General features: G+C 35.3%; 6 protein-coding genes across 6 annotated transcripts in view; all 6 read left to right on the top strand.

The window, feature by feature from the left end:
* LOC104699401 (MATH domain and coiled-coil domain-containing protein At2g42480-like) overlaps positions 1-1,065 on the top strand; it is a 3,077-nt gene extending 2,012 nt beyond the window's left edge. The window contains exons 5-6 of the mRNA XM_019246511.1: positions 18-152; positions 528-1,065. Of these exons, the coding sequence (XP_019102056.1) occupies positions 18-152; positions 528-941 (549 nt within the window). The 3' untranslated portion in view covers positions 942-1,065. The remainder of the gene's footprint in view (positions 1-17; positions 153-527) is intronic.
* Positions 1,767-3,661, top strand: LOC109125212 (MATH domain and coiled-coil domain-containing protein At2g42475-like). The gene is made up of 5 exons (XM_019246546.1): positions 1,767-1,922; positions 2,045-2,205; positions 2,299-2,481; positions 2,856-3,196; positions 3,338-3,661. Exons 1-5 carry the CDS (start codon positions 1,816-1,818, stop codon positions 3,659-3,661), a joined length of 1,116 nt encoding a protein of 371 aa, XP_019102091.1. The 5' UTR covers positions 1,767-1,815.
* On the top strand, positions 4,662-6,284 carry LOC104699400 (MATH domain and coiled-coil domain-containing protein At2g42465-like). The gene is made up of 4 exons (XM_019246506.1): positions 4,662-4,849; positions 4,979-5,139; positions 5,230-5,495; positions 5,565-6,284. Exons 1-4 carry the CDS (start codon positions 4,746-4,748, stop codon positions 6,282-6,284), a joined length of 1,251 nt encoding a protein of 416 aa, XP_019102051.1. The 5' UTR covers positions 4,662-4,745.
* On the top strand, positions 6,863-8,109 carry LOC104699399 (MATH domain and coiled-coil domain-containing protein At2g42460-like). The gene is made up of 4 exons (XM_019246432.1): positions 6,863-6,969; positions 7,098-7,258; positions 7,378-7,583; positions 7,675-8,109. Exons 1-4 carry the CDS (start codon positions 6,863-6,865, stop codon positions 8,107-8,109), a joined length of 909 nt encoding a protein of 302 aa, XP_019101977.1.
* On the top strand, positions 9,162-10,362 carry LOC109133380 (MATH domain and coiled-coil domain-containing protein At2g42470-like). The gene is made up of 4 exons (XM_019246431.1): positions 9,162-9,265; positions 9,337-9,497; positions 9,613-9,863; positions 9,943-10,362. Exons 1-4 carry the CDS (start codon positions 9,162-9,164, stop codon positions 10,360-10,362), a joined length of 936 nt encoding a protein of 311 aa, XP_019101976.1.
* The window catches only part of LOC104699398 (MATH domain and coiled-coil domain-containing protein At2g42470-like), a 1,344-nt gene continuing 1,126 nt past the window's right edge, over positions 11,772-11,989 (top strand). Inside the window, exon 1 of the mRNA XM_019246430.1 lies at positions 11,772-11,923. The gene's annotated coding sequence lies outside the window, so the exon portion shown is untranslated. The remainder of the gene's footprint in view (positions 11,924-11,989) is intronic.

Here is an 11,989-nt window from a genome sequence, read left to right as displayed (position 1 = left end):
GGAGTGCTTGCAGCAAGGTTAGCGAGCTAGTAGCGGAAGTAAAGGTGCATGACTGGTTGAAGTCAAAGCTTAGTGACTTTTCCTCGGAGAGTAAGAAAGCAGATGATGATCTTGGTGAAGTTCCCTTGGTGACTAAGAAAGATGCTGATGATGTATCTCGGGTCCAACACCTCGAGGAACGCATCAAGAATCTTGAGCTGTTGGAATCCCGCTACAAGAATGAATGTTTCAAATTGAAGCTCAAGGAAATTTCCTTGGAGAAGAAGATGAATTCATGTGATGCTAATGTTTTTCTGGTCCAGAAACTCGAGGAACGAGTTAAGAATCTTGAGCTGATGGAAAATGGTTCGAGGCTGGACACTTTGAAGTCAAAGCTTGAGGAAATTACCATAGAGAGGATGAATTCATATGATGCTGATGGATCTAAGATCCAACTACTAGAGGATAGGGTGTGGAATCTTGAGATGATGGAGAATAGTTCGAGGATGGACAGTTTGAACTCAAAGCTTAAGGAAATTTCCTTAGAGAGGGAGAACTCGTATGATGCTGATGGATCTAAGGTCCAACAACTAGAGGACAGGGTGAAGAATCTTGAGCTGATGGAAAATGGCTTGAGGCTGGACAGCTTGAAGTCAAAGCTTGAGGAAGTTTCCTTGGAGAAGAAGAAATCAGAGGCTGATGGGTCTAAGGTCCAACAACAACTAGAGGATAGGGTGAAGCATCTTGAGCTGATGGAAAATGGCTTGAGGCTGGACAGCTTGAAGTCAAAGCTTGAGGAAGTTTCCTTGGAGAAGAAGAAATCAGAGGCTGATGGGTCTAAGGTCCAACAACAACTAGAGGATAGGGTGAAGAATCTTGAGCTGATGGTTTCAGATCTCAAAGTTGAACTGGACAACGAGAAGGCTAAATCCTCTGCCGATGGTTTTTTGTTGGTCGACTAAGGTTGCTTGATGTAGAGATCAAGTTTTCTTAGTTTTGGTTTTATTTTATTTTATTTTGGTTTTATTTTTTTATTTCTAATAGTATAGATTTCTTCTTAATGGAAAGACTTGGTTATGAATTATGATGATGGTTCTTTCTCTCTGTTTTTACATGCAAGAATTATGATAATGGTTCTTTCTCTGTTTTACATGCGTCACACTTTTCGACGTTTTCATTTAAGTTTATATGTTGTTTCATGTTGAATCAATAGGACTTGGCCTTATTAAATATCACCAAAGTGGTAGAAAAGAAAAAAAATTGGAGAAGAACAAAATGATCATGTAAATTACTCACATATATATTATGATATAATTTATTAAGTTACCAACAATTTGGTACTTACCACTGCTAACAAAATAATGAAGAAACAAAAAAAAAGAGTTCAAACATGCACAACGATAATTTGCTCTCGTTGAAGAAGAAATCCTAAATTGGATCCCATGAAGAGGCCTTATCATTAGTATCTTCCAATGTCTCCTACTCTGTTTTTGGTCATTTTCTCTAATTTTGATTTGTCTACTCTGTTATTGTTGGTCATTCTCTCCTAATATAATTCGTGTTGATTTTATTTATCTATTATAAAAAAAAACAAAAGATAAATTTCAATATTCGATATTGCTTTTAAGATAGGGTTTTATAAAGTTTGTTTTCCTTTTTATTGTTATGGCCAAGATAAGTACGGTTTTTGTTATAGTTAATCAACAAGTATCCTCTATAAATATTATTAGATAGAGAAAGAGGTTTAGTGTGAAATTATTTTAAACAAGTTTTGTGAGAAGGTTTAGTTTTTATTTTTGGTTCCAACTTCCAAGTAGCAAAGCGTTTTAACGAGATATGGAGAAGAATCATCTGAAGACGAGTTTCACGTTTGAGATAGATAAATTTTCGGAGAAGAAGGATGTCATATCTTCTCCTATATTCATAAGCGGCGGATGCGAATGGTAAAAACTACAAGAATCAGATATTCACTGGCTAGATCAACAACAAAAATATTCATTAAGGTATCTAACTAGTTTGATCTGGAGCAGTAAAGATGGGGTTTAATCTTTGTATTTTTTTTTAGGTTTGTTAGAGTTCACCCGAAGAGATACCTTAATAAAGATCATGTATCTGTGTATCTGCACGTTGCAAATCCTGAATCATTACAAGCTGGTTGGAAAAGGAGAGCTAAACATTCATTCATTATGTTGAATCAATCCGGCGAAGAGCTCAAAAGAACATCTGGTATTTTAAACTTATCTTCAACTATATTTATGTATCTTGTTGCTGGAAAATAATAAGTTGATATATATTTGTTTGTTTATTAATGTATTTTAGAAGCATGCGACTTGTTCTGTAATGAGGTCCCAGCATGGGGTTATCCCAAAGTATTGCCTGTTAGCAAGCTTAAAGAAGAAGAGTTTTTAGAGAATGACAAACTGATCATTAAAGTAGAGCTACAAGTAGTTGAAGTTGTTCATAAAGGAAACGCAAGTGGGACAGAGATGTTAGATATCAATGGTTTCGAGGTTCCTTATACTCAGGTAAGGAGTTTCCAATATCTTTTTTTTTTGGATGATTGGCGCTCATATATGTATACTGCATGCTTAGCTTAATTACATTTTTGCCGTTGGTTTAGGTTAGCTCAGTGAGTTGGATGTTTGCAGAGCACCCAGACATGGCAGTAGATTTCAAACCCAAGAGCCAATTGGTGAGAACGGCATACATGAATGTCCTCCTAGGCCTCATGGAGAGACTAAACAAGCCTCCACAGAGTCTCTCGGTGGCTGAGCTAATAAACGCTTACAGTGATTTGAGCAAGCTAACAGAAGCCGGATTTAAGCTGGATTGGTTAAAGACAAAGCTTGATAAGCTTTCCTTGAAAAGAGAGAAAGAGAAAGCAGATGCTGATGGGTCTCATGTCCAACAACATGAGGAGCGTGTCAAGAATCCTGAGCTGTTGGAATTGAAGTTTAAGCTGGAATATTTGCAGACAAAGCTTGAGGAGGTTTCCTTGGAGAGGAGAAAAGCAGAAGATGCTGACAGTTCTCGAGTCCAACAACTTGAGGAACGTGTTAAGAATTTTGAGCTGATGGGAATAGACTCTAAGCTGGACTGTTTGAAGTCAAATCTTCAGGAGCTTTCCTCGGAGAGAAAGGAATCATATTATGCTAATAAGTCTCGGGTCATACAAACCGAGGAACGTGTCAAGAATCTTGAGCTTATGGAATTAGATGTTAAGCTGGAAGGTTTGAATACAAAGCTTGAGGAGGTTACCTTGGAAAGGAAAAAATCAGATGATGCTAATGAGTCAGTAGTCAAACAACTTGCAGAACGTGTCAAGAATCTTGAGCTGATGCAATTAGACTTCAAACAGGACTTCAAGTCAAAGCTTGATGAGCTTTCCTTGGAAGGGAAAAAATCAGATGATGCTAATGAGTCAGTAGTCACACAACTCGACGAACGCATCAAGAATATTGAGCTGATGGAATTGAACCATACAGTGGACGTGAAGTCAAAGCTTGAACAAGTTTATTTGGCGAGGAAGAAAACAGATGATGCTTATAGGTCTCGGGTCCAACAACTTGAGGAAAGCTTCAAGAACCTTGAGCTGATGGTGTTGGATCTCAAAGTTGAACTGGACAAGGAAAAGGCCAAATTTTGTGATGATGATTTTTTGTTAGTCAACGAGTTTGCTTGATGTAAAGATCAAGTGATTAGACTACTATCGTTTCCTTTGTTTCGTTTTTATTTTGCTTTAAGAGTTCTAGGTAATTCATTCTCTCTTTAGTCAAAAGACCTAGTTATGTTGATGGTTTCATTCTCTGTTTTATCTCTCTTGCTAGTTTTGGCTGATCTCTCACTTTTTGACGTTTAATTTTTGGTTCGATCGTGCTTTGGGTTTAAGTGTTCTGATCCGATTCCAACCAACAAACAAATTCTTGCAAAGCTCACCATGCTTTCATTTTTGAGATTGATAGTCGTTCAAAGAAAGAAGCTCCCATACCATACCAACTCATCCATCTAGATTCAACATATAACTAGTTCTTTACACTTCTGTATTATTTTTAGGCTCCTTAAGCTACTATTCTCTTTTCGGTTTGTTATGGTTTGTTGCGAATCTATGAGTGATAATTTGCTTTTTTTTTTTTTTTTTTTTTTTTTTGAAGTATCAACTTGGTCAGGTTTGGTTTGTATTAAATTTTAGTATTGCTATAAAATACAGTAATATTGATTTCTCAAATGTCACAAATAAATTATCTCTACCAGTTCAAAATTCATCCGGTTACATCAGAAAGTCTTTTGTTTGACTAAACCTATNGTTACAAACATAATTTTCCACCATGATTTACGTTGAAGTTTTTTGTACTATTTCTTAGATTACTTATATATTTGCGTTTCGTAATTTTTACGAAATTACACAAAATCGTAAAAAATTTTAAGTGTATCAATGGGAATATATGTACATCAGATTAAGAGATTGTCAAAATTACAAAATTATCTATCATCCAATAAAATAGAAGAATATAATTTTTGAAAGATTTTGTAATGGCATGGACTGTAAAAAAAATTAGATTAATTGTTTTTTTTTAAAATTAGCTTTTTAGTAGATAAGAGGATTATCTTGTTTATTTTATTAAGGTCTCCATTTGTCACACTAATCAGATTTATTCATCTGTGCTTAGATAGATATCTTCGCCTTCGGATTCAAGGATCAAACAAATATATCTCAAAAGCGTTTCTTCCTCCCTCAAGGAAGTACCAAAACCCTAAAAACCTAACAGATGGGGACGCAGTTCCGCAAGGCTTTAACTTTGACGGTAACCAATTTCTCCCAAAAGAGTTCTCCAATAAACTCTCCTCCGTTCCCAAGCGGTGGTTGCGATTGGTAAACAGAGTCACTCTTTAGCTTGCTCAATTTGATTCTCTGTATTCGCCAATAATGTTTTTCGTAAAAACTCGCTAAGCACTTCAGTTTAATCTTGAATCTTTTTGTTCTTTTCTTATATATATATAGGATTATAAAAGTTTATCCCAAGGGCAGTGGTGATGATAATTACTTGTCTCTGTTCCTGTCCCCTGATGACCCTAAATCACTTGGAATTAACTGGAAAAGGAAAGCTAATTTTTACTTTGTTTTGCTGAATCAATCCGGCAGAGAACTCCATAAAACACCTGGTAGTTTCACTATACACAACATTTCAAGCTGATTGAAGATGAAGAAGCCTTAAGATTTACCCTTTTGTTTTTTTTTTTGTATTTTAACAGAAATAGGTGATCAATGGTTTTGCGCTGACTCACTAAGCTGGGGTTTTCCACAGACGTTGCCTCGGAGAAAGCTTGCGGACAAAATCTTTTTGGATAATGACAGATTCAACATTGAAATCTATATTAAAGTTGTTGAAGTTGTTGAAGGATATCATATGTTTCCAGCTTCATTCACTAATAAGCTCTTACAAAGCTGCTTAGCGTATCCAGATAAGTCTGAGAAGGACACTGTTGATGTCAATGGTTTTCAGGTTCTTTCTTCTCAGGTGAGTTGCGTTTTTGATCTTTCTGATTAATCAAAAACCACACAAGATTCAAACTTTAAGTTTTGGCAGGTTACTTCAGTGAGGCAAGTATTGGATGAGCATCCAGATATAGCAGTAGATATCAGATCAAAGAACCAAGTAGTGAAGACAGAATACATGAATGTCCTTCTTAGGGTCATTGAGACAATGGGAAAGCCGCCACAGAGTATCTCAGAGACTGAGCTTACCAATGTTCATAGCGAATTGACCGAGCTGACGGAAGTAGGTTTCAAGGTGGAGTGGTTGAAGACAAAACTTGAGGAGTTTTCCGTGGAGTGGAAGAAAGCAAATGCTGATGGGTGTAGGATTCAACAGCTTGAGGAACACGTCAAGAATCTTGAGTTAACTGTGTTAGATCTCAAAGCTGAACTGGACATGGAGAAGGCCAAATCTACTAGTGATGCTGCTACAATTTTGTTATTGCAGGATACATTGTCTGATCTCAAAATTGAACTGGGTAAGGAGAAGGCAAAAACTGCTACTGCTACTGATAAATTTTTTCTGTTGAAGGAGACGTATTCTGATCTCAAAGTTGAACTGGAAAAGGAGAAAGCCAAATCTAGTAGTGCTGCTGCTAAAGTTTTGTCATTGGAAGAGGCTTTGTCTGATCTTAAAGTTGAATTGAATCAGAATAGAGAAAGTCCTGGTACTAATGTTTTGTCGTGGGAAGATGATGATGATGATTTATTTTCAAATACTAACTGTCTAGGAATTCAGCAGAAGACAAATGTTTATAAAAGAATAAACTGAAAGATATTACATTCTCTGTTTTGCTCTTCATAGAAAATAAGTAAAACTTAGTATATAAACTTACATTACTCTGTTTAGACATTGATTCTGTTTACCACATTCTGCATAGGCCTCTTGAAATCAAGTATTTGGAATTATTTGTCATTTAAATCATGTTATTCAAATCATATAAAAAAAGATTCAAAAATATATATAATACTATTGAATTGGAGATTGAAGAAATACTTAAAAATATTCACTCTTATTGGGAAAAAAACTCCCATTGAACTATAAACGGGGGTTTAAATGGGATTTTTAATTATTTGTCAATAATTTTTAATTAGATTTTAAAAATTATTCAAAATCAAATTATTGACAATTTCAGGTTGAATACACCCTTTTAGATTTTGTTTAATTCCCATTTTAAAATAGGAAATTGGAACTATAAAAGTGTTTTTTCTTTGGCTTCTGATATATATAAAAATGTGATTGACGTATGAACGTCCGTCCTATATCAAGAATCAAACAAGTCTCTACTCTCTATTCCCTCACAGCTGGATCGGAAGAACCAAACCTTAAAAATAAGAAAGCTCTTTGAGATGAATGAGACGGAGTTGCAGAAGACTTTTACATGGGAGATAGACAACTTCTCCGTAAGGAAATTTCCAATAGAGTCTACTGTGTTCTCAAGCGGAGGCTGCGAATGGTAAAACCTAGAAGAACTAAATCAATTAGCTTTCTTAAACCCAACTGTCTAGGTTCTACAAAGAATTAAACTTGTACGTATCCCTAATTAAGTAGGGTTTAATCAGGTTTTTTTTTTCTTTCTCTTAGGTGTGTTCTAGTTCGTCCCAAGGGAGATGGCTTTGAAGATTACTTGTCTTTGTATCTGTGCGTTGCGAACCCTAAGTCATTGCAACCTGGATGGAAAAGACGAGCCAGTTTGCACTTCATTATGTTGAATCAATCAGGCAAAGAGGTCCATAGAACATCTGGTAAGATAACTTATTTTCCAAGTTTGATTGTTAAGAAGCAGGACCTATATAAATATATCTCAATGATAAAGAGGAAAAACAAAGATTAAGAATTAATTTATCTTTCGATTGTTTTACAGAACGATGTGGATTTTTTGACTCTGAGATACTTGGCTGGGGTTTTCGAGCAGCATTACCTCTTAACAAGTTACAGGATAAAGAGTTGTTGGAGAACAACACACTAATCATTGAAGTATACACTAGAGTTACTGAAGTTGTTCATCAAGGAGATGAAACTAGGAAGGAGATGGTCGATTTCAGAGGTTTCAATGTTTTTTCTTCTCAAGTAAGTTAAGAATCCCCCAGGTATTTTTAGAAGATGCAACCTAAGTTTGGATTTGGTTGACATAATTACATATTTTTGTTGTTGTTGGCAGGTTACTTCAGTGAGCCAGATTTTCGCAAAGTACCCAAAATTTGCGGTAGATATCAAACCAAAAGCCAAAGCGGTGAGGACAGCATACATGAAGAATCTCCTCGGCCTAATCAAGACAGTAAACCAGCCTCCAGAAAGTTTCACAGAGACTGAACTAGTTAAGGCTTACAGCAAATTAATTGATCTAATGGGAGTGGGCTTTAAGGTGGACTGGTTGAAGTCAAAGCTTGATGAGGTTTCTTCGGAGAGGAAGAAAAAACTTGATGCTGATGCGGCTCGGGTCCAAGAACTCGAGGAAAAGGTTAAGAATCTTGAACTTGAACTGGACAAGGAGAAAGCCAAGTCTTATACTGAACCTAATTTTGTCTCGCTGAACGATGATGTTTCCTTTACGACAACTAAGAGTAATCTGATTCGACGGAAAAGATCGGATTAAGAAAATAAAAAACAGGCTGGAAGACAATAATACATGTTCATCGTTTCCTTCTTCACATTCTCCTTTTTAAGTTTTTCTTTAGAATATATTTAAGTTCATGTGTTAATGTGTTTTCCTAAGCCTTGCGTCAGAAGTCTTTGAGTATGTTTTTTTTCTCAAATCTCAATCTCAAGAATCCGAATAGTTAAAGAAAAATGTTTTAATTATGATAAAACAGAGAAGCGAGCTGCAGGTGCAGAATACCCTGCCTGTATGTCGATTAATATGAATGAAGTAAAATAGGAGAACGAGATCTCGGCTCAGCAGAAGTAACAAGAGCATTGTATTTTGTAGAAACCACTTTAAAAGTGCTAACTTTGCAACGCCTTTGTTGCATACTACTAAAAAGTGCTAAACTATACTCATCACACAGATATGAAAAACACATTACAAATTACTGATATAAACATTGAAGCTCTAATTAGTAATCATAAATATCTTTGGAATTTGGCATTACTATGTTGGTCGTTTCACTACGAAACCAAAACAGAGTTTCCTTGCAACAAAGGTGTCATATGGAAAAAAGCATGTTCAGTTATTAAGTTTTAATTTTCCGGTCTCTTTGTTTCTCTAAATGTTGTGAATTTGTGTTTTTTTTATTCTCCTCTGTAGCAAAACAGAGAACTTCCTCTGTTTCTCAACCAAGCCCTATAAAAGGGGTTTTTGACTTGTACAGGAAGATACCAACATGGGATTTTTTAAAGGCCTTACAAAAGCAAAAATTGCAGCCCTACGTAGTCTGGCATTAAATAAATTTATCATATACTATTAATTTATATAAAAACAAATATAGTTAATTAAATTTCTTCAGAAATGCTGTTAGATTATTATAGAGGAATAATTTGATTTGGTCAATTATTGCTTAAATTTTGATTTTTTTTTGTTTTTCAATTTAATTTTCAGGTTACATTAATTAAGTTTGGTTTTGTTCTCGTTTCTTCTATAAATAGAGGAGAAGGGTTCATGTCAACGTGTTTACTGTTAAGATATCAAAAAACAAAATTTTGCGAGATATGGAGAATTATGAGAAGACAAGTTTCAGGTTTGAGATAGATAACTTCTCGGAGAAGAAAGCTGAAATATCGTCTCCTATATTCATAAGCGGCGGATGTGAATGGTAAAAACGAGAAAGAATCACTTCTTTTAGTTTACTAGATTCAACAATAACTTCGTATATTTCTTTATCAGGTTCATTACAGTTCACCCAAAGGGATGCCCTATTGAAGACTACTTGTCTGTGTATCTCCACGTTGCAAATCATGATTCATTACGAACTGGATGGAAAATAAGAGCTAATTATTCATTCACTGTGCTGAATCAATCGCTCAGAGAGCTCAAAAGAACAACTGGTTATTAACTTATCTTCTTCTTCTTTTCTTTTTTTTTGTGTGCACAAGGTTAACTTATATCTTCAACCACCGAAAAAGAAAGGTTGAGAAATCTAATTTTGTTTTTGTATTACAGAAGCATGCGACTTGTTCTGTGCTGTGGTCCCAGGCTGGGGTTATCCCAAAGTATTGCCTGTTGTCAAGCTTCAAGAAGAAGGGTATTTTGAGAAGAAGAAACCAAGCTTCTCCTCTAGTCAGTTCTCAGGCTGGGGTCAGGACAAACTGATCATTCAAGTCGAAATAAAAGTAGTTGAAGATGTTCATGAAGAAGAGTTAACTGGGAAGGAGATGTTAGATTTTAATGGTTTCCCGATTCTTTACACTCAGGTATGTATGTTTATGAGCTTGCGGAATCTTGTTGTTAAATATGATTTTGATTTTTATATATGACTTTTCTTGTTGCCAGTTGGCATCAGTGAGCAAGATTTTCGTAAATCACATGGACTTTGCAGAATGTTTCAGACCAAAGGACAAAGGAGTGAAGACAGCGTACATGAATCTTCTTCTCAGCCTCATCGAGACACTGTGCAAGCCTCCACTAAGCTTCTCTGAGACTGAGCTAAGTAACGCTCGTAATGAGTTGAACGAGTTAACTGAAGCAGGTTTCAAGCTGGATTGGTTAGAGGCAAAGCTGGACGAGGTTTCCTTGGAGAGGAAGAATGCAACTGCTAATAGTTATCGTGTGGAAGAACTTGAGGCACGCATCAAGAATCTGGAGCTGACTTTGTCGGATCTCAAGGTTGAACTGAACAAGGAGAAAAAGACCAAATTTACTGAGATTTTGTCGTTTGACGACATTGTTGGAAGTCGTAATTATCAAATTTGATCCACAAATATCTCTGGGATTTGTTTAGTCATCATCATTTGTTTAGTCAAACATGCATATGTTTCATCTTCTTCAAGCGGTCACATCTGAGATGTTTGTTCAAGATGGACATCCATTCACAAATAGTCTTTCATTGCCTGGTTTAAACTTTAAACTACATAATATTATCCATTTTTTTACAGCTAAACATAAATTTATATAATCGTGAGGAATTGGTCATGTCTTTTATCTACTACGCTACGTCTTTTCTAACTTTAAGTATCTGTTTTTAACACCTTGCTTTTTTTAGGAGATGGCTGGAACGTACTGAATCCCACTATAGGATCAACAATAAATTTTACTTACGCTATGCACATCATTTAATTTCTAACTAAAAGCCAATTTGTAAAAGGTAGATTGACATATACTTTCTACATATTACGACGCTAAGTCTCTTCTAATTTTAAAACTGTTATGGAAACAATCTTGCCTTTATCAAGAAAAGTTCACAACGTACGTTTTACATAATAGGAGATAAACCCAAACCCCATAGAAATTAGGTATACTAGACCTTATCATAAATGATATAAACTTATCCCAAATAATACATGTAATTAATATAAAATATACTGAATTTCACAAATTAATTCCCATGCACGATTATATCCTACATTTTTATTATGTGAAATTAGGCCCATAATCAGTGGCAGAACTAGGAAATTAGTTTACCAGGGTCAAAATAAATTTTAAGGTGTCAATTATGTTGTTAAATTTTTTTATAAGGGTCAATTGTGCTATTTTACGAGGGTCAATTTGATTTTTTCTTTAAAAATTTAACCAGTTTTAAAAATTTACCAGGTCATTTGACCCACATGATCCTATATTGGCTCTGCCCATGCCCATAATTAGCGGTGTATATAAATAGGGTTTTCGCTGAGCACAGCTCACAGAATTCTTGTTACAAAATTTCGCTGCAAGAATTTTGTCTTTTGCTTGACAAACGAAGTCTAATTAAGAAAGCTTTTTTCAAGATATGGGGAATGAGATGAGTGTCTCAGGTATGTCATAGTTTCTCCTGACTTCTTTTGTTTGCTTTTTATTCTCTAAGAGTACGTACCAAACAAGTTTATGAGAATTATGTTTGTGGCTTTGTTCCTCAAAGAAAATCCCAAGAGGCTAAAAATTAAAGCGTTTTGAACAGATTTGGGTGAACAGTTGGAAACGAGTTACACGTTTATGATAGATAACTTCTCCCATAGGAAAGCTTCGATTAGGTCCCCTACGTTCTTAAGCGGTCAATGCGAATGGTAAGCGAGTAGAATCAAATATTTAGGTTACAGAAATTTCTATTTGATCATTTAGCACTGAAAAGGAGTTCCCTACTCTTTGCTTGTTTTTCTTTCTTATCTTCTCAGGTATGTTGAAGTTTATCCCAAAAATAGCAAATATGATAATCGCTTGTGGCTGTACTTGGCCGTTGAGAATCCTTATTCATCAAGCATATATTCTGGATGGAAAAGGAGAGCTAATTTTCGCTTCATTATTTTAAACCAGTTCGGAAAAGTTTTCTACAAAACAATTGGTAATAAATTAAATGATCATATCTTCCATATGTAGTTAGGATATTTATGAGAAAAGTAACATCATA

The sequence above is a fragment of the Camelina sativa genome, chromosome 6 (assembly GCF_000633955.1).
Source record: "Camelina sativa cultivar DH55 chromosome 6, Cs, whole genome shotgun sequence".
Taxonomy (NCBI): Eukaryota; Viridiplantae; Streptophyta; class Magnoliopsida; order Brassicales; family Brassicaceae; genus Camelina; species Camelina sativa.
Note: the sequence above shows the minus strand (reverse complement) of the source record. Positions and strands in the feature narration are given on the sequence as shown.